Source organism: Ochotona princeps, chromosome 7 (assembly GCF_030435755.1).
Source record: "Ochotona princeps isolate mOchPri1 chromosome 7, mOchPri1.hap1, whole genome shotgun sequence".
In the NCBI taxonomy this organism is placed as follows: Eukaryota; Metazoa; Chordata; class Mammalia; order Lagomorpha; family Ochotonidae; genus Ochotona; species Ochotona princeps.
The window spans coordinates 60,549,996-60,570,746 of record NC_080838.1 but is presented as its reverse complement, the minus strand read 5'-3'; the positions used below and the strand labels follow the sequence as shown (position 1 = coordinate 60,570,746).

General features: G+C 36.3%; 1 protein-coding gene across 1 annotated transcript in view; it reads right to left on the bottom strand.

The window, feature by feature from the left end:
* Positions 1-20,751, bottom strand: part of PTPN13 (protein tyrosine phosphatase non-receptor type 13) — a 188,933-nt gene that overhangs the window by 48,495 nt on the left and 119,687 nt on the right. Inside the window, exons 16-21 of the mRNA XM_058667102.1 lie at positions 19,419-19,601; positions 14,510-14,672; positions 9,980-10,397; positions 9,742-9,839; positions 8,070-8,126; positions 250-339 (exon numbers count right to left, since the gene is read on the bottom strand). Coding sequence (XP_058523085.1) covers positions 250-339; positions 8,070-8,126; positions 9,742-9,839; positions 9,980-10,397; positions 14,510-14,672; positions 19,419-19,601 — 1,009 coding nt within the window. The remainder of the gene's footprint in view (positions 1-249; positions 340-8,069; positions 8,127-9,741; positions 9,840-9,979; positions 10,398-14,509; positions 14,673-19,418; positions 19,602-20,751) is intronic.

Genomic DNA, 20,751 nt, shown 5'->3' with positions numbered 1-20,751 from the left:
TTTAAAGATATTACGCCTTAAACAAGTATGTTGAACAGGTAGCTGATGCACGGTAGGTAGAATTATCTGTTGATTTGGTGTGTTTCTTGTAGGTACTGCATCGTTGGCATTTCGTAACAGAATGGAGGGATGGGATGGTGCATGGGCTACCAGTATCTGGATCGAAAGGGGACTAGTGTCTCAACACCAGTGCTATGCTTTCAGCTTTTTCTTTTTGGATTTGCAGACCAAAAAGAATATGCAACTTACCTAAGCCATACTTTGCATCTTTCTTCAGGTTCACTAACGTGATCTCCCTTTCTGGTGAGGACACGACGCTCCATCTCTTGTGTAGCACATCTGCTGGGAATTTATAATTTTAGAAATAAGTAAACAGGTTCAGGCACTAAGATTGTCAGCTTGCATAAATTTAAATGTTAGCAAAAGTCATTAATAGACTGTTCTGTCACTTTAAAATATAATTTGAAGTTATTGGTGTCATATTTTTTTGGTGATTTATAATTTACACAATGATCAATGCCACACTTGTTCCTTTAGAAATAAATATATTTTAGTTGCAAATGAGTTAAATTCTTTAAGCCGGGTGAGTCAGTTAACAGAGAAAAAGAGTTGAGCTTTCAACATAGATTTTTCTTACTTTGTCTTTGTTACATCACAGTTGACTCCCTGAATTTGACAATGCTCAAGACACTAAGAATTTCTCCACAGATGGTTAACATTTTATTTATAATTAGTATATCACTATCGGCAAATTTATGAATAAAACAGCAATAAGTGAAATGATCTATTTTTTTAAGGTACCACTGATAATGATTTGTGTAGCACACTTTATCTCAAAATGCTTTATTTCATACCTTACTTGTTAAACAATCTCATGAGGAAAGCTAAGAAATGACCAACATTGCTTTTGAGGAGTAACTGAGTTGTTCATGCATATCACAGCTCGTGTCATTGCGCAGTAAAAAGCCACAAGCCAGTGCTTGACAAACGCCAGTTCGATTTTAAATGAAATGTCAGTACTGGAACTAAAATTTACTTCTGTATTTCCAGTTATGTATTTTCCTTTTTTTTTTCTTTTAGAGAAGGTTAATCATTCGAAAATATCTTAATTGAAACAATAAACATGGTATTTGATTGCCATGTTTATCAGCTTAATTCATCTAGTTAGCAATGAAAATATTGAAACACACATTATCAATTATAGCCTGACATTTTAAACAAGCCTTTGAAGGTTGTGGTAGCGATGGTAAGTTTAACACATTCAGAAGGACGGTTTTGTAAACTAAACCTTCTGGTTCAATTCTGCATGGTTTCACTAATGTGCATATTAGGATTTCCTTAAATGTTCACATGCATTTTATAACAAACATACCATTATGAATACAAGCCTTATTTCTGCATGTTTCAAAATAATAAATACAATTTATGAACTTAAAATTGGTCTATTATGTTATAGTAACATATAGAAATAAAGAATATATGTTATAGTAAATGTCTCAATTTCTATAGTCTGACAAAACCAGCACACATTTCATCCTAGGAGTAAACTAACCTTGCATCTTATGCACAATGTTAGTACAATTTGCTACCTTCCTGTAGCAGATGAGCTACTATTCTGCTGTTTCTCATTTCTTTCCTTTCTTTTTTTCTTCCTTCTCTTTCTGTCCTTTTCTTTTTTCCTCTCCCCTCTCTCTCTCTTTTAAACCAAAATTCAATAATTGATATTGGTTGTAATTTGGTATTTCTAATGATTTTATTAATGAAATAATAAAAATATCACTGAACAATGATAGGAACAGTCTTATATATTTAGAGCTATTAGGAACTAAAAGTTAAAAAGCTGTTAGGACCTAAAAGTTAAGTTAAATAAAGAGTTCAACATGTATACATGCACTTGCTGTGAACTTGAGAATCTGATGTGCGAGCAAATTTTTATAAAATAAAAAAGGTTAAAAAAAAAGCTGTTTCCTCCAAAATGAAAAATTCTGAAATCCATCAATAGATTTTTCAAATATACATTCTCATATACACTTAGGTTTTGGTTAATGGTCTTATTCACTCGCCAAGATTCTTTTGGCCTAAAACAGATATTTAGCTCCAATTTTTAAGCTAGAACATACACACACAAATAAACAAAGAGCAACATGCAGAAAATAAAACAACTACGGAGTTAAGTCTTCTTAGAAATTGAGATCAGTGTGGTGTTTCAGTGACAACATTGGAGGTGGTAAGACAGAACAGATAAACCAAAGAAATGAGTAAATGATAATGATTGCTTTAGGTTTCTATTACTATTTTTTTAATCAGGTTTCAGCTTTAGACACCAGCTGCCCAGTTAGGATACATGGAAGCTGACGAAATTCACTCCTCTAATAGTACTTGGTAAGTCCAAAGCCAAGTAGCTCATAGAGAAATTCCCTAGTGTAGACAGAATATGAAGAAAGAACAGGTTGGAGAGAGTAATAGCTCCTGAGTTTCTCTGTTTCTGATTCCAACTAAGAATACAAAAGTACTTAACTTTGCTAACTTTTAAATGTAAACTTTTGTTAGCATTGTAAAGACAAAATCTGCTTGTTCTATAAAGAGTATTTCTGCTTTTCATTATAGAATTGATTAATTTTAAATGATCGCATAAGAATATTTGTTAGAAGTCGTAAGTGCTCATTCAAAGAATAAAAATGTCACATCTTTATTTTAATAATTTTCAACATATGGTTAATTAGGATTGGTTATTTGTATTACTCATTTGGTTAATAAGTGTGTGTGTATATATTGCTTGCATATTTATCTCTGTAACTGGAAGCAACTGGAAGAGTAAGATTCCTATGATTCAAGGGTTTAGTCCTGAGATCTCAGCATTCATTCATTCGTTCAACTTTTCTTCCATCTTACACATGTTTACTGAGCAGCATTCTTGTCAAAATTCATCACTAGACACTTTAAGGAAATTAATGAGGTGATAAATCAAAATTGCTGGCACACGTGAGAAAAGATTTAGTTTTACCATGAAACAAACTGCTACAGATATTAACACTGATACAGCTGTGATACAAAGCCATGCATGAGACCTATAGACAGTCCTAAGAAGTGCTACAGTGGTTCTGATGGCGAGAGGCTTCTTCCTACAGGGAGTAAAGGAGAGACCCCTTCAGAGGAATGACAGGGGTTTCATGGGTGGAACGTACAGTGAGAAGCAGTACAATAACAACAGCTGACATGGCAAGAAGGCAGAACGTGCTCGGGGAAATGTGTACAGGACAGATTTCAGTGGCGTGTGTCTGTGTCTGTATGCTGGAGTGGTACTGAACAAATCTGAAAAGGGAACTCCACCAAACTACAATTTTTTTTTTGAAAAAAAAAAAAACAGGGACAGTGTCCACTAAACTTGGTGATGCATGACTTATCACTGTGAGGACAGAAGAATGAAGCATGTTGGCTTGTAGTGGCATGCTACCAGACAGTACTCAGCACATGCTGAGTTTCTATTTATCTTCCAAGTTCTCACCACAGATGTTCAACATATTTTCTCCATCAGTTTTTCAAAAATAGGGAGGCAGTATTTGAGGGTATATGGCAAATGACAACCCAAGTAAACTTAGAGATACCTGTGGAATTCAATGGAGATTGAACAGAGTTTATAAATCTCTTGATTATGGGATAGCTAGATATTTTAAATATCAAGATATTTCTGAATTAGTTTAATTACTATGTGAAAACAAACATTAATATTCAAATATTTACATCTTTAAAGTGGTTCTCCCATTAATATACACTATAAACACAGCAAATTTTGCAAATATTTTAAGAACCCCAAACTGAAATTTCCATTCTTTAGATAACATATACTGATGACTTACCAATAATGTTATTAATACAGGAAATAGCTTAAGAAAATTTGATAATTACATGATTTTTAGTTCTGTGCCAGCATTTATTGAGTCAGTTGGGGCTACAAAACCTTTCTAGGACTCAAATAAATCATACATAAAACAAGAAGGTTTGCGCTGGATAAACTTTAAAGCTCTTTACACTCCTCACTTTAATTGATTCTTTCCTTTCTGATTCATTGCTGTAAATCTGCTCAGTCCTTTAGGAATACGATTTGGTCTTTCATTTTTATGATAACTTTCAACTTTGTATGTGTTCCAATTAAACATTCATGGGGAGAAAACTAACATTTGAAACTATAATGATCTTAGACATCTGATTTCCAAGTGTGTTTTAAAATCTCATTTCTGTTTGCATCATACTACACCTTATTACTTGAATTAGATTGCTCATAAAGATATTCATTTTAATATTGGGAAAAAGATCATTTTAGTGTTTGTATCACACTACTCTGCACGAAAAAAACCTTATTTTTACAAGAGCTTTTGGTTTGTTTTTTGCATTCCTTCTTTGTTAAGAATACTGAGTTCAACCCCATAAAATGCTGGCATGTATTCTGTGGTTTGGAAACTCAGGAAAACTTAGCTAAAAATTGTTTTTTTTTAAACTATATGGAGAATTACAGTAAAACAAACTGACAAAAATCAATTTTATGTAATTTTTGGATAGTCCTTAAACATTTTTAAACTTAGTCCCTGACATAAGAATATAGAGTGTGTTTTTTGAAATGTTGAGCAACTTGTTTTTTGAAAATCACAACTAATCAAGAAATAAGAATCATTTCCACATCTCTGTCTCAAAGTATAAGATCAGAAGACTTGTGGCTTTTTCCATCACCTCTTTGAAGTTCACTTTTATGCAGTATCTTTGGAGGGCCTAAAAGGCAAGACTGAATTTAATAATTCAGCTTTATGATAAATGATACACCATTCATTTTACACTGATATTCACTCATTATTGTCTTCAGATAGTCTAGGCCAGCAGGCAAAACATTAACATTAGAGTAAGAAGGTGTATATTTGACATATGGTCAAGTAATTTCAGTTTTTGATCCCTACTTAGTGTTTTTGGAGAAACATATCTGACATACTCTGTTATGTGAAAACTTGATTTTCATCAGAGCAGTAATTCAAACTACTTAAGACCAAAGAGGAATTTGAGAAAATACAAAGTATTGCTTGCAAGCTGGGGAAACCTCTGAAATGTGGTTGGACCCCTCGTAGGGGACAGGTGGGAGATTAGGCCTTTAAAGGTTTAAAAAGAGGAACTCCTGCGCACATGCTCATTGGACAGCCGAAGTTCACGGTGATTTCCATTAGAACCTGAGTTGAAACACTTTCCAAGTTCTCATCTCTGAACAGATTATTACCCAGATGTTTTCCAAAGTTTAGTTGGGAGAAATCACACATACAAATGAGGAAGCACTTTCATGCCAGGAGGCAATCTGAAGGGCAGATTAGAACAGCGGCAGATCGGCCATGTTCAAAACACTACTCTGCAACTTGTTAGCTCTGGGACTTCTGCGTAACTCATCCTCTATGCTTTTGGTTTCTTTCAAAAAGGAAATCATAACAGTAATCATAACAGTCATTGGGCTGCTATGGGGATCAAATGAGAAATAAATGCAAAGAACTTAGAACAGTGTTGGGCACACTGCAAGCAGCCAATGATTAACCCATGTATATTACCATAACAGACAAGTAAATAACCAAGTTGTGTTAGATATGTAGATGCTGTAAATTCAGTCCAGAGAAGAAATCTGATTTCTGGTGTTATTTTGCTGAAGATTAAATGCTCACTTTGCGATGCCAGCATCTGAGCACCAATTTGAGCAGCAGTTGGAGTCTTGGCTACTCTTCTTCCATCTAGCTCCCTGTTAATTCATCTGGGAAGTAACTGGGTCTCTGCTATTCATAAGGAAGTCAGAGGTAGAGTTCCAGATTCCTGGCTCAACCTGACCCGGCACTGGCTGGGTGATTACTGGGGGAATGAACCAGTGGAGGGAAGGTATCTTTTTCTGTCTCTCTCTGTGCTGATCTTTCAAATTAGTAAGTAAGTAAGTTTTTAAGAAAGAAATCTGATAACCAGAAAAGTATAAAGCAGACTCTTAGTAACTTGGGCCCAAGTATAAGTTCAATACTGTTTTCCTTAATGATATTATTTCAGATTCAAAAACAAAATGAGACGGGAAAAAGCCCTTCTTCAGTTCCTGTAAGAACTTAAGATGTTGTGTATATTTTTATTTATGGAAATAATTTCCAAGAAAGAATTCCCTCTCTTGAATAATTAATAGCCATATTTCTCTTAGAGAATGAGAAATACACAAGATAGCACTTTGGTGTTTGCTAATATTAAGATATAAATATATTCCAATATGGTTTGGACTTATTGTTATGTTTTTCTCTGGCCTAGGCTAGGAAAATTTAGAACTAATCTGAGAGTTTCATCAAGCTTATCTTTGTTAACAAGTCTGATTTTTCATACTTCTGGTTAGTTCACTTTTGAGATAAGGGCTGGGTGCAGGTGTCTGGCACAGTGGCTAAGATACCATTTGGGGTGCTCACTGGCACAGTGGCTAAGATACCATTTGGGGTGCTCACTCCCTATCTCAGTGTTCCGGGGCTGCAGTAACAGCTCTCACATCCCGTTCCAGCTTTCTGCTAAAGCCCATCCTAGAAGGCAGTAGATGATGACTCCTGCCACTCGCATGGGAGCCCACGAATGTCAGAGGCTCCTGGCTGCAGCCCACCTCAGGCAGGCATTTGGGGAAGTTGGAAGATTGCTCTGTCTGCATTTAAAACAGGAGTGAGTATTAGATTCTGAGATATTTTTGGAGGAAAGTAGCATATAGATAGCATGAAAACATTCTTTTCTTTCAAAGTTGTTAGATCAAATAAGATAAAGTATGTGAAAATACTTTGTAACCTAATTCTGAAAAATCTTGAATTCACTGACATGCAAGTCCCATTTCTGATCTTTCCCCTAAAATTTTTCTTCCCCTTCTCTTTTCTTCTTTAATAGTGGTTAATTGAAGTAATGAAGTTTAATGAAGAGAATAAACCTTACAATCCAGGCAGATGTCTCAGAAAAGAACTGAGAACTATATATTTGTTTCTCAAATTCCTTCAAAATCATAAATTTAACCATTTAAAGTCTTCAAATTCTCTTCATAATATTTATGAGAATACTCAAAACTGGCCCGTTTAGTTCTTGATCTCACTCTAGTCACCAAAAATCTCTACACTGAGACTTTGTAAAAATTTTACATTTATTTCTATTTATTTGAAAGGAGCAAAGGAAGACAGAGAGAGGAGAGAGGGAGAGAAAGAGACACAGAGATCTTCCATCTGCTAGTTCCCTTCTCAGATTCCCACAGCCGCATTTACTCCACACATGCCCCAGAAGTAACTGTAAAACTTAGTGTAATTAGGTTAAATTTCGGGTAGTTATGACTAAATTCAGAAGCTTTGGACCACGGTAAAACACAGAAGGTAGACTTATTTGCCTTCCTGGCTGTGCGGCATCCAGAGCCATAGTTGAGATCTGTGCTTAAACAGCCACTGCTCTGAAAGAACAACTCCATTGCATTGCTGTTTTAAGATGCGGAAGGTAAAGGATACTTGATCCACTTTACCGAAGTCAAAAGAGAGCTTTCTCCAGGTCTCCCCATTTGTGGCAGAGACCCAAGGACTAGAGCCACCTCTGCTGCTCCTCACAGTGCAAGTTAGTAGGAAGCTGGATAGGAAGGGCAGGTAGGAATATAAGACTCTGTTATCTTCTCTCTCATTACATTTTGCTCTCAATCTGGAAATCTTTCTATCCATCTGTCCGTATAAATCCTTTTTAATTTCAAAATTCAGTTCAAGCATATCTTTAAGTTAATGGCTTCAGTTAAAACTACATTTAATCAAAATGATCTCTGAACTGATCTATTGCACTTGTTTCTCAATTAGTGCCCTTATCTTTAATTTGTCATTTGTTTAATTCATCAACATTAGCATAACTCACAGGGCTCATTACACCACTATGAGTCTGGGAAAATACAAACTCCTTTGACTCCAATGTAAGGTCTAAAATCCTTGGAAGAGAACTGAAGACTTGTTAGGTCTGAGAGTATCTCACAAGGTTAAAAAGAGACAAGAGATGATGGAAATGAAGGCAAAAACATTTTGTTAACCTACCATTTTCTTTTAACAGTACTTGGGATGAAGTATTTCCAGAACTATGCATAGTCATTCCTGTGGTATAAATTAAATTATTAGACATTTAATGAAACCTTCAGATACTAGATACAGAAGCAATTTCTTCTGATAAATTCACAAAAATTGACAAAACCTTGAGGCATCAACATTTTCTTTCATGTACACCGAGAAAAATATTCTTTCTCTTGGTACATATGATCACCATTTCTAAATAGTAATTAAGCTTATACATTTGTTTTGTAGCATAAATTTAAACACAAATGTATTGTTTCTGACAATGACATTTTGATATGTCAAACATGAAATGATGAAATTGAAATCGGTTTTAAAAACACTTTTCACATGGAAAATAAAGTAATTCAAAATTCAGTAAGTATGGATGAATAACTTAAATAAAAAATGCAGAAAATGGTGTCCCTTTTCTGGGTGATTTTTATTTAACCTGTGTTTTTCTCAGAGTATTTAGGTCTCTCTGACACATGATGAATTTTCATATAGTTCTTAGCTTTCCAAATTAAAATAGCTTAGGATCTATGAGATCCTTTAATACAAAAGCATTCTTTAGAAAGTGTTTCCTAAAGGGTTCTTTTTAGACTATTTTTAATACATAGTATGTGTTACCCATAGGATGCTTTGTTTTTTATCTGTTAAGTATTTTTAAACAAAATCACCTTACATTGCTGACAGTATAATCTGAATGGTGTGGAAGCCCACATTAATAAAGCAATGCTACTCTCCGTAACTGTTTAAAACTGTAATGTAAAGCTCTTTTCTGACTGCGTTTACTTCACACATGCCCCAGAAGTCATTGTGAAACTTAGTGTAAGTAGGCTAAACTTTGGGTAATTATGGCTAAATTCAGAAGCTTTGGACCACGGTAAAACACGGAAGGTAGACTTATATGCCTTGTATCTTCCTGGCTGTGCTGCATCCAGAGTCATAGCTCAGAAGATCTATGCTTAAACAGCCACTGCTCTGATGGAACAACTCCATTGCATTGCTGTTTTAAGATGCGGATACTTGATCTATTTGTCTTGCAAAACAGTGTTGGTACATATATATAAACACACACAACGTTTGCACATTAAGTTATTAGGTCCTGGCTACTTCAAAGAATTTAAACAGGCTTAATTCCAGCATGTCAACTTTTGTACATTTCAAAAAATGATCATTTTTCCCCCAGTTGGGGGCAAGCCAGTTATTTAAATAACAAATGTTCTCCCGCCTTCCACCCTGAAAACGATCCAACTTTTTAAAAAACAATTTCAATTACACTCAGCTGACAGCGCCCTATCTAAATCTTTCTTAGTAGGATACTGCATTACTGGAGTTCACTTACATGGTCCTGTGAGGAAGAGTCAAAGGAAGAAATCCAAAGCAATAATGCAAGCTTGTCCTTCTCTTAAAGGACTTGCTATGGCTGTTGTGACCAAAAGGAGGCTAAGAGTGGTCTGTTCCATGAAGCTAATCACTTGTTAAATCAATGATTGGATTTGGTGCATGTCACTTTACTCTAATAAAAGTTTATATTCATGGTTTTGGTAATTACAACACAGAACTCCAAATAATTTCTTGATAATTAACATGATCTTGTTCACCTGACTATGAGCATGAGGTATGGGAGAGAAAAGGAAAGCTTGTTTATGCTGACCTATAACATAGGCTTGCCCACGGTCTTCAGTGGATGAGGAGTCTGATTCATGTTTCCTCCTTTCAGGACTTCTATTTAAACTTGCAACAGACTTTGAACTACAGAGGGAAAAGGAAGGGAGGAGGGGAAGTGTCAATGTAAAAAAAATATGGTGAAAATAAGAAAATGTCAAAAGAAAAACAGATGTATGAAATGGAAAATTTACAAATACATAAAGTTTGAGTTAATCATGTCTTACTTATTAAGTTTTGTGAGTCCTGCCAAAGATTCTGTATCTGATCTTGCCATCTGGTGAAAAGATTTCCCCACCAACTCCGCAATGGCTTGTGGTGGAGATTCCATGTTAACAATGACATTTTTCCGATGAGGATAGAGAGAGGCCTGACTGAGATCATGGTATGATTTGCTCATTCCTCTAGGCCTTTCCTCCCAGGAAGGTTTGTCATTCTTCTCTTTTGAACTGTTTTGCAATGGCTGGTAAAGCGACAGCTCTGAGCAGGACAGCCTCTTCAGAATCTCAGCTTGGACTGACAGAGGTCGAACGGTAAGTTTGTTCAGGGTGCTGCTGGCCAGACTGCCAGTGCTGATTGCTCGTCCCACATTAAATCCTCTAACGGACTCTGCTTGCAGATTCAGGCTCCTAAACGAAGCTCTCTCTACAAGGAAATAGGATTGCTTTACACGATGGAAAAACCGCAGTACCTTTATGAGAAGAGTTAATTTAATAAATTCAATACAGCATGCAGTTTTCAATTATTTTGATCATCAGCAGAAACAGCTTTCAAAGTGTGGCAACCATGAGTTTTAGAAAGGAAGCCCGAAGATCCTTTTTTTTCTCTCTCTCTCTCTCCACCTTTGTAGCTTTGTCTCAGCCACAGTTGAATCAGTGATTTCTACTTCATCTAATGATTCTTATGGATCCAAGAATATTTGGGGTTCAAGCCTGCAGACCTTACAGATCTAAAAAATGAGGATGATGTTTAATAGAGAATGTTCAACTCTAGTAGTGTCTGATGAAACAACAAACCAAGTATGGGGTGAGGGAGATACGAAACCTGGATGGGTGGATATGGTGAATACATGTCTAAAAAAAGAGCTGTGCAGAAGGAAACTTTTGCCTAGAGGGTTTTGATTATTAGATCTTAAAAGATTAAGGTGGAGCAGAACCAGTGTGCATGACTGAATACAATAAATCAATGAGACGCACACTTTCAATAAGTGAATTGTACAGATTGTGAATTATATCTCAATAATGCTGAACTCCTTCCTACCCGCCCCCCAAAAAACTTTTCAGCAAATCATTTGGTATTTCACTGTTACACCAACATCACATTCCCACCTGCTGCTTACATGGTTTGACCGATGCAAAGGAATCATGGGAGAACCTTAATCTTCTCTGTGTCTTGATGGCTGTAAATTAACGTGATTTAACGGGGTGGAGATCTCTCTATGCTTACATTGCTTTTGCTCCTAAATGTATTTCTAAAGTCTTCTTTGGAGGATCATTTTAAAGATACTTCATATTTGAGGCTATTAGCAAAAGCACCGCATCATATGTAACTAAACTACCATATGGTTGCTCATGTATTTGGTGACCCACACAACAAGGAACTAATTTTGCTCCCCTTTGGAAGGCAGCAACTCATTGTACTCTACATGAAATAAAGTTTGACCACTATATGGGAATGTTGAAAAAACTTCCTTTCAACAATAAACACTCAAATGATCACTGGCTTAGATCCATCCTTATGTTCTGTTTCATTTGCACTGTTGTTCCTAGGAAGATTTGAAGTTTTATGTCAGGTAGAAACTGTAAAGGAAAATATTTTTTTAACTTCTAATATTCATTCATCACAATGAAGTATATTTCATTGTCACAAGGTTAATCTAATGCTTTCCATTAAAGTAGACATGATTTTCAAATTCTCCAAATTATCTTTAACTGAAAATACGGAGTTGATATCAGAGCAGACAGAACTTTTTTTAGAGAGCAGTCTTTAATCAAAAGAAGCAAAATGGAGTCTTATTTTGATTTAATTATGAGGAACTAACTTTATATTCAATTGACTTCTCTCTCTGTAAGGAAGACATTACCTAAACTTTGGGAGCAATGAAGACAGCCAGTTCAGTTTAGGTTTTCTCTGCTTTGTGAGTCAGGCGTTACGTCATTCAAATACATTCAGATGGATAGAACTTGAAATACTGCACATAGTGATCATAAGCCATCTACTTATCTAGTCTGTCCTACTGCTTTTCACATAGGACGGACTCCAGCATGGACCATTTATTTGGAAAATCACATTAGAATGAAACAATTTCCTAACTCTAATGCTTCCAATTTGAACTCAAAGGCTTCCTAAATTCCAAACTCTGATGGCAATCCACCCTTTTAAGTTTGTTTCTGGTATCACTCAGTCCCTTGTATAATTTTGTCCTTTCTTTATCCTGAGCTGTTACATTTTTCTGAAGAGAAACTTCATTTTTATTATCCCTTTGTATTCAGCATTTATGAATAGTAAACTTTCAATAAGTGATTTTTTTCCCTCTTAATTCCTTGCAAATCAGTTCCCAAGGAATTCATCAGACAGAGGATTAAGAGAACAGTTTCCTAATCTGAGTTCTAGCTATGAGATATGGTGAGACACTTTCTTCTCTGAACTTGTTTCCTCTTTAGTAAGACTTTGGACTTGATGGCCTTTAAAAGTTCTTTCTGGCACCAATATTCTAACATTCTAAAGAGGTACCATGCATTTGTTGGGTCATAAATTTCCTACAAGTAACATGTTATCTTCAATTGTCTAGTATAGACAGTTAAGTAGACCAATAGTTATTTCTAAGTTCATTCTAAGTATGAAATAATTCTTTGGTAGATTTAAAAATATCTGTAAAAATATGTATTGTTGTTATCATAAAGCAGCTTCACACATTCAATCCAAGGATACATAACTACTGTGATTCTAGGATTAAACCTGAGATATACAGAGTTTTACCTCTACACAAATGAAGAAAATGAGACTGCGAGAAGTCTACGATTATTCAGTTACTACTGCTACAATTGCTGCAAGATAGTACAGTGGTATACAGTACAGTAGTATTATTCTCTGCTGCTGCTGCTGCTACTGCTAGTAAAATAACATGGATGGCAATAAAAAATTGCTGAATACTCTATACCCAGCACTTCGAAGCATTCTCTATGTATGAATTTGTTTCTTCTTAACCTTACGATGCTCATTCAATGGAAGGAGAAACACAGGCACAGAGCTTAAGTCATTTGCCCAACGCTGTAGGGCTTGTAAAGAGTACAAGTTTGGTTTGAACACTGGCAGTTGGTTTCAGAGCTCACGTTCTAAAATATCACACTGAGGATGAAAGGATGGCTTCATGCTTTTGTCTTCTGACTCCTGATTCACTGTACTATGTCTATAATGATGTGATTTTCCACTGCTCAATTCTCATTTCTACTGAATAGAAATTGGCCCAGATGAAAATGCCAATAATCTTAACAGGTTTGATTTAGTACACTTTAAAATACAGGAGCATGTACAGTTTTAACACAGGACATCAGGCAATGAAAAATAATGATGAAATTAGTTTACAGCAATGATTATCATATTTCAAGAGTTTAAAAACCATCACTTGCGAAAAGCTGCTAAAATGCAATTAGGGAGCCAATTCCCAAAGATTGTGAATTTCTAAGTTCCAGCTTCCTGGAATCTTTTTATTAAATAAATATATGGTTCCCACTGCCATTTCAATTTTGAAAGGTTGAGGGGAAAAAAAAAAGAAAGATTGAGAAATGTCTGTTCATAGGTTGTCATCACTCAAGTCTGATTCTGTAGGGAAAATATTTTTCTGTAAGATTCTGGAATGTGAGAAAATTCAATTAAAATTTCCTTGTTAGTGTTATTCCCCCAAATTTTTATATTGCATACTTTGGAATACTTCACCTAACTCTACAAGTATTTATACTGAAGAGCTGGGTTTTGTATAACTTAAATCTGTACACCTGCTCTTGTTAAGTAAGTTTTAAATTGTTAGGGTATGACTGAGTTTTTTATACAGTTGAATTAGTTTTTCCTGTTGATTCTCTTCCAAAAGCAAGTGGAACCACTCTCCTTACTTTCTACGTTGGGGACTGTGATTATTCATCTCAAAATCAGAACAGGGATGCACACCAAGTTACCAGGTGATCAATCTGCCATCCACAAGACTGAATGCTCTTTTCATTGTCCTAGCTGCATACTCCCCGACTCCACTGTGCCTGCGTCCTCTGCCTGATTCCTATTTCCTTCACCTGGAAAACTCTTCTGTTTTTCTCCAACCTACTTAGACTATTCTTTTCTTTTAAATCCAATCCAAATACCAATTCTCTAGCACTCTAACCTCCGTTATCCCCCTGGGAGTCTGAATGATATAATTCATCATTAAAATTTGGAACCTTGCATTTTGCATTATTGTTGCATGTATGTTGGTCTTGCCTCGTCACATGGTAAGTTCACTGTGGGTAGACAACATGGTGCAAATTTTCTAATATTTATAGTATTTACATTAACTAGTCAGTTGCTAAGTATAAAACAGATGCTTCAGCTTGGGAATACTTTTTCCAAAATGAACATGAAATTGGAATCTCACCTACATTTGTGATACCTTTATGAACTTGGTTAAGTTATTTAAATTGTATATACTTGGTAACTGAATATGTGGTTCCTTTAGAAGTTAGGGTAAAAGTCATATAACTTGTAGTGTTCTGAAATAGTCTCTTCCTTACCAATCTCTTGGGCATCTTGGTTGCTCTGTCTTGCTCTCATCTGTAGCTGGAACTTATGCTGGGAAGAGCAAAGATGCAGCAGGTATTGGCAAACTTTACTGCTTTCTGTCTGGAAGGAATGTTTTATTCCATCGGATGTATTCTGCAATGTGATTTTCTTTTTCTACAATATCAATCAGAGTTATTCATTGTTAAGATGCTTTCCTAGGATGTTTTATTATACGACCAAATAGTATAAACAAAGTAAACAGAAATATTATTTACATTTCCCATTACTAGGCATGGGAACTTATTTCTAGTATAACTATGGAAAATACATTTCTGTATAATTGCAAAAAAATTCAGGAAATAATTTTATCACTTTTGACAGCTGCAGCCTAAAAAATTAAGTATCAGTCATCAGCAAGGGCAATGATTGAAATGACTGATATCTTGAAATTATCATGATGCTTACAAACACCAAGACTATTTGAAAAAAAAAAAGAAAAGAAATACAGGGGATTTCAAGTTCATGGAAGTGCATACTATCTTCTACTTCTAGTTTTGTAGACAATTTTTTGAAGCCCCCTTATAGGTATTCTATTTTCCTGGGTATAGACATTGAAATTCAGCAAACATTTTTAAAATTAATACATAAGAACTATGCTTAGTCAAGTATATTTTGGTGGGATGAGGGCTGGGATAGAACTTGCAGGAAGTTATGAAGTGGGAATGGAGGGGTACTAGGTCACATAACTGCTGTTGCATTGAGGAATGAAGTGAATCAGTAATTCTTGCCAATTTCTGAAATGCAGGAAAATAACAAAGCAACTGATGTTTCTTGAAAAATGACTATCTCTGACATGAGACAGCATCTCAAAATTTGCAACCCATATGGTGATGCTTGTGGGTGACCCACATGCCTACAAAGACCAGCCTTAAGTGTGCTGGGGATCTAGGCATGCCTCTGGAGGACTGTTGAAGTCTGGTTTGATTCTGCTCTTGCTCTCGGCATTGTGCAAGTAAGTTTCTCTGTTTTGTGTCTTCTGTCTTCACTTTCATTGCAAAAAATAGGCACAAGAAAGGCAAATTCAGTAGCCTCACAAATGATATGATAAAGCATTATCTGAATTTTAATCATGCAGGTGCTTTCTTCGTTATTTCTGGTTTTGTTTATTTAGAAAACTTTTCCCAAAGTTCGATTAGTTGTTCTATCTTCTATCTATTTATTTATTTTTTTATCCGAGAGACAGATTTATAGCAAGAGAAGGAGAGACAGAGAGAATGAGAACTCTTATGTGCTGGTCTACTCTCTCCAAACGGCCACAACAGCTACAGCTGAGCCAATCCAAAGCCAAGAGGCAGCAGTTTTCTCCAGGTCTCCTAGAAGGTTGCAGTGGCCAAAGAACTTAACACACCCTCTGCTGCTTCTCCAGGACACAGGCAGGGAGCTGGAATGAAGCAGAGCAGCCAGGACATAAGCTGGTGCCCATATGGGATGCCAGCAAGTAGGTGGAGGATTACTGTGCCAAGGCACAGCGCCAGCTCTGTATGAGAAATTTCAAAGCTGACTTTTCTGGCCTACATAAAATTACTTTATGAAAAATCATATTACAACCAGTACTAATAATAAATGCAAGAAATATAAATATAAGAAATAAAGTAGTATTATTTAATTCTAAATGAATATTATTGCTAATGAAATCTACATGATCAAATCTGTTAGGTTAAAAAATGGAAACCATCAAGTCTTATAGAGGAGTTCACGATATAGTAGCGACTATACTATTGTAGCAACGTGGGGAAAATCTGTAACGGGGGGATAGGAGGTTTGGGGGGAATCCCAAATAAAATAAAATTAAAAAAAAAGATACAGTAGCACCAAACTAGTATCTTGATTGTCAGCAGTCTATCTAGTAACTCCTCAAATAGGAAAAATTTTCCACTACTTAAAATATCATTAACCACTACCAGTAATTTGCACGGACACTGACTGTCACAGTCTACAGCTGCTTAATTGATTGTAGTCTAAATAGGAACAACTAAATCTCCTTAGTCTATGAGTCAAAACCACAAGCTAGGATCTTGTATCTGCACCAGTTCTAATCCCAGTGGCCCTGCTTCCCATCCAGCTCCCTGCTTGTGGCCTGGGAAAGCAGTTGAGGACGGCCCAAAGCCTTGAGACCCTGGACCCGCATGGGAGACCCAGAAGAAGCTCTGGGCTCTTGGCTTTGGATCAACTTAGCTCCAGCCACTGCAGTCATTTGGGGAGTGAATCAGTGGATGAAACATCTTCTTATCTGTCTCTCCTCCTGTTTATACACCAGACTTTCCAATAAATTAAATAAATCTTAAAAAAAAAACCCTACAGAATTGCTATCTGTATTAAACCCCAAAGGCACGACAAGGGTGATGTCACACACCCACCAAAAAGGCCAAGGACAGGTTACAGGTCCAAAATATGAAAAGTAGTGTTACAGATGCTTTAATAATTATGACAGATACATGTGTCTGAAACACATCAGAAAAATATTTGATAGTCTCAAAGTGTTAACTGATGGGCTGGACAAGTCAGGTGCTGAAGGGAACTCAGTTGTGAGAGATGAAAAGGATGCATGACTTCTTCCATCTCCTTTGAGGTTGGTGATAAAAAATGAAGGTTATGGAGGAGAAAGAACTTCAGGATAAACAAGTACTATTACTTGCACAAAAGAGTCTGCAGGGGAATAGACCTATTCTCTCTTACAGCAGATCTTTAAAAAAAGCCAATCACGAGTGGGGGGGAGTGCAGGGAAGTCTTTCAGGACCATAAAAAGAGTGAGGAAAAAGTATAATATAGCCTATCAAGATCAAATCTGGTAATTCATAGACAACAGACTCAAAGCGGCACTAAACAACAGTAAAACTACTATACCAATGCATGAGGGGGGAATCGGGTGCGATCCTGACAACCTAACAGGTGGTCATGTGCGTGGAGCAGGGGGGCACTCCAGAGTGGAGCAGGTGGTAAGGAGGAAGCTTGGCTCCCAACCATGAAGACTCCCAGACCTTCACCACAAACTATTAATACGAGCAACAAGGACTATACCCCAACTGCCAAGGAGGCCACAGGGAATTGGATGCCCTCGGAGGCCGAGTACTCTGAGGTCACCCACCCCCAACCGGAGCTTCCGCAGGGGATGGAAAAGTCCAAACGCTACCGTGCAGAAACCAACGTCATCGGAAAGACAACCAGAAGCCCTGAGCGGTCCTCAGAAACAGAAGAACAATAAATGTCCTTCGGGACCAGGGAGGAGAGCTTTCTCTGGTCCGAGCCTGGCTCCACCTCTGGACCCCGACTCTCCCTCTCAATGACCATCGGGATCGCTCCGAAAACCCCTCATAGCAAACAAACAATCATACAAGCTAAAAAAACCTAAAATAAATAGACAAACAACAAAAAGTAGAGCTTGGAATCTGACAGGAAAGAACTGGCATGGATTGGCTCATGCCTCGCTGGGTGGGACACAAAGATTAGTCACTCCTCACCATGGTGTTGAGGATTTTCCTGCACACCCCCCCAAACAAACAAACAAACAAAAAAGTTCTGCACCTTAATTGTCGACAAATGTCTTGTTAGAGTTACAAGCCAGTCTAGATTATCCTAAAATCTGCCAAGATCAGCAAAATTATACTTCAACACAACAAATGGCTAAATACTAAAATGAAATAGACACGAGACAGCTGAATGGTACCTTATAGCCATTTTAAGGTATATAGCAGCCGGTCCTGTATATAAACTAAAATTGAAATGTCAAAAAAAAAAAAAGCCAATCACGGCTGGCTCACAGCAAGTTCTACATATTGGGGCTGGTGTGGTAGCTTGGTGAATGACTATGGAGCTGAATTCTGTATAGTATTTTGGCCTGTGCCTTTTCAAAACTGGTCCCAATAAAATCTGTAGTTTAGGTTTCCCTCAGACACCAGCATTTTTACTGTTGAATGGTAAATTAAACCCAGGTAATTTCATGGCCTTCACAATCTCGGGAAGATAAAATAGTCTGGGATTTCCTGGGACTGTATTATTATCTGGTAATCTTAATGATACTTCTGAGTTTTGCAGGAAATCAACCAATTAACCACTAGGTCTAGAACTGATTTCAAAGGTTCCTAACTTGAACATTATTTATAGGGGATTTCAATATCTTATGAGTATCATTCTAACAAAACTGTATTTTCTTGTAGTTCAAATATCAACTAATGGTCAGTAGTCCCTGAATACTATTAGGAAAACAAACAATTGAACATATTTTGTATTCATCTGGGGTTTGCCAAAGGCACTTAAATGTTCAAATACTCCAACCATGTCCAAAATTAAAATATGTCTTTATATCTCACTATCTTCCTTATTTTCTAAAAATCATTTTCTAACTTTACTTATAGAGAGTAAAGAATAAAACATAATTAATTGCAGAAAGTCATGGGACAAGTTCATACCTTTAGTAAATTTCCAGACCTCTGAAAGGAATCAAATAACTGTTTCTTTGAGAGATTTACTATTTAGAGAAACAAGGTTGGCTGGAGTTAAGATAATTATTCCTCTTTAAACATTAGAGGGAGTTTTCCATGTGAGAAGTTACAACATTAGAATAAGCTCTGAATTAACAGAGAATTCAACTTGGTTGTAATTTAACTAAAGTTAATTGGGCCTATAACCAGCTAGAAATATATAACACTCTTTTCAAAATTACCTTCTGAGACAATCAGGAACAAACAAAATTGCAACAATACTTCCTGCAACTCAGAAGGAAAAGTTCTACAGTATTAAGTCATGCTAACCCTGCTAAATGTGAGGTCTAAAGTTTACTTAAAGCAACTCAGTTTACTATATTACACTGGTAATTGCTAATGCCATCAAAAATTAAAATGAAAAGAGGTTAAATGGACATACAGAAAAAGAAATCTTCTTGGTTTCCCTCCACGGAAAGCGAAGGACCAATGTGCGAACTCCATTATGAACTTCAAACACAAGGACACCTTTAGCACAGATTCCAAGGAGTATTCCTGTTTGTGACTTTTTCTCAGGGTGTATCCGATGAAAATGAACTCCATATTCTGTCAGTCTTTGGCACACCTAATGGAACAAAACAATGTCGCAGTAACACACTTTGGCAAAAGGTGACAAAAATATAGAAATAGTAGTAATACAGCTTAATGTGGAAAATGTTCAACCGATGTTGCTGGAAAACTTGACATGCAGATACAAAAAGAATGAGTCTCAAACTTTACTTGATATGTGAAAATGAATCTTTAACTTAAATACATAAGCTATTTTTACCAAACTTAGAAAATATTTTTGACTTGGGGTTAAGCAAAGATTTCTTAGAAGGGATTTAAGAAAGCAAAAGCCATAGAAAAGAAAAAGTTGATCATTTGAAACTTTATTAACATTAGAAACTAGTGTAATAGGGGTAATTTGGTATTGTGATAACCATGTTAAGCTGCCTCTTGCAATGCTGACATCCCAAATTAGCTCTGGCCACTCCACTTCCAATCTGGCATCCTGCTAATACCCCTGGGAAGCAGTGGATGATGGTATTTGACCCTTTGCCACCCATGTGGGAAACCTGAAGAAGTTGTAGGCTCCTGGCTGCAGCCTGGCCCACTCCCAGCTGTTGTGGCTGTTTGGGAGTGAACTAGTGAATAGGGGATCTCCTGCTAGAATCTACTTCCCCAACCCATAACTCTACCTTTCAAATAAATAAACATATATTTTTAAAAGGACAAAAACACAGGAGAATGTGTATTGATAGGCAAAGTATTCATCATAAAAGAAAACATCAATCAATTGAATAAACCCTACTCATTAAAAGTTGATGTAAGAAAACAGGGAATTCATAGGCCGGGAGATAAATACAAATAAAACATGTATTTAACTGATAAAAGAATTATGTCTGCCATCCACAGAGAATATGTAGTTATCAGAAAATAAGAAATTGGATAAAATTTTTATCAGACGTATCAATAAAGAAGTCATGAATGATGAAGCAAATAACCTGACATTCCCTTGCACAATCACAGTTTGTCAGCAAACAAAAAGAAAAAGGAAACTGGTCGACATTTGTACAAAGGAAAATGACTTAGCAATTAAAAAGCAAACTACTGATAGATACCATAGAATGCTGAATTGCAAGAATATTATTCAGAAAAAAATTCAAAAGATCACGCAATTATTTATACGAAATTTAAGAAAACACTAAACTGTGGCGATAGGAAGCAAAGTG